Here is a 598-nt window from a genome sequence, read left to right on the forward strand (position 1 = left end):
AATGTGAAATTTGTGCAAAGTCGGTCGAATAGTTCCTGAGAAATCGAATTTTAAACATTCGACTTTTTTAAAACTCGATCATTAGAAGATTCCAATAGATAAAAAGTTATTCAGAATGGTCTGTTTACTTGTTTATTTATTTTTATTTGCGCACTTAATGCAGTTTAGTTTTCAATATTTCATTTATAGTGTTTATGATACAATTGAAAAAAATCTTATTAATTTTATATTTTAGACTTTACAAGAAGTTGATAGAGAGAGACATGTCACTCTGGGTCCCATTTACGGGTACTTTTTTTTCATGATTACTTTTTTTCAGAATGTTCATTTATAAAACTATGATCATAATAATAATATCTTCTTTATTAGAACCACCTCCGAGTATATTACATTATAACTAGGAGGCTTCGCCCCCTGCTCGCTGGCGCTCGCCAACCCCCGGAACTGCTTTCGCAGTTCATTTCGGATTGCTTCGCAATCCGATGCTCGCTTTGCTCGCTCATTGGATACGTTCTTAACGTCTAGCTTTTGTATACTTTTTTGAACACTGAAGTTCCGAAAACTTTTCACTGTAGAAAATTCTAAACCTGTGCATTTC

The 598-nt window shown here is 33.6% G+C and overlaps 1 protein-coding gene across 1 annotated transcript in view; it reads left to right on the forward strand.

Moving 5' to 3' along the window:
• Window positions 1–235: 235 nt before the first annotated feature.
• The window catches only part of LOC107436861 (cytochrome P450 3A8), a gene marked incomplete at both ends in the record, with an annotated part of 35,316 nt that continues 34,953 nt past the window's right edge, over window positions 236–598 (forward strand). Inside the window, 1 exon segment of the mRNA XM_071186069.1 lies at window positions 236–288. Coding sequence (XP_071042170.1) covers window positions 236–288 — 53 coding nt within the window.

The sequence above is a fragment of the Parasteatoda tepidariorum genome, chromosome 10, assembly GCF_043381705.1.
Source record: "Parasteatoda tepidariorum isolate YZ-2023 chromosome 10, CAS_Ptep_4.0, whole genome shotgun sequence".
NCBI classification, from domain to species: domain Eukaryota; kingdom Metazoa; phylum Arthropoda; class Arachnida; order Araneae; family Theridiidae; genus Parasteatoda; species Parasteatoda tepidariorum.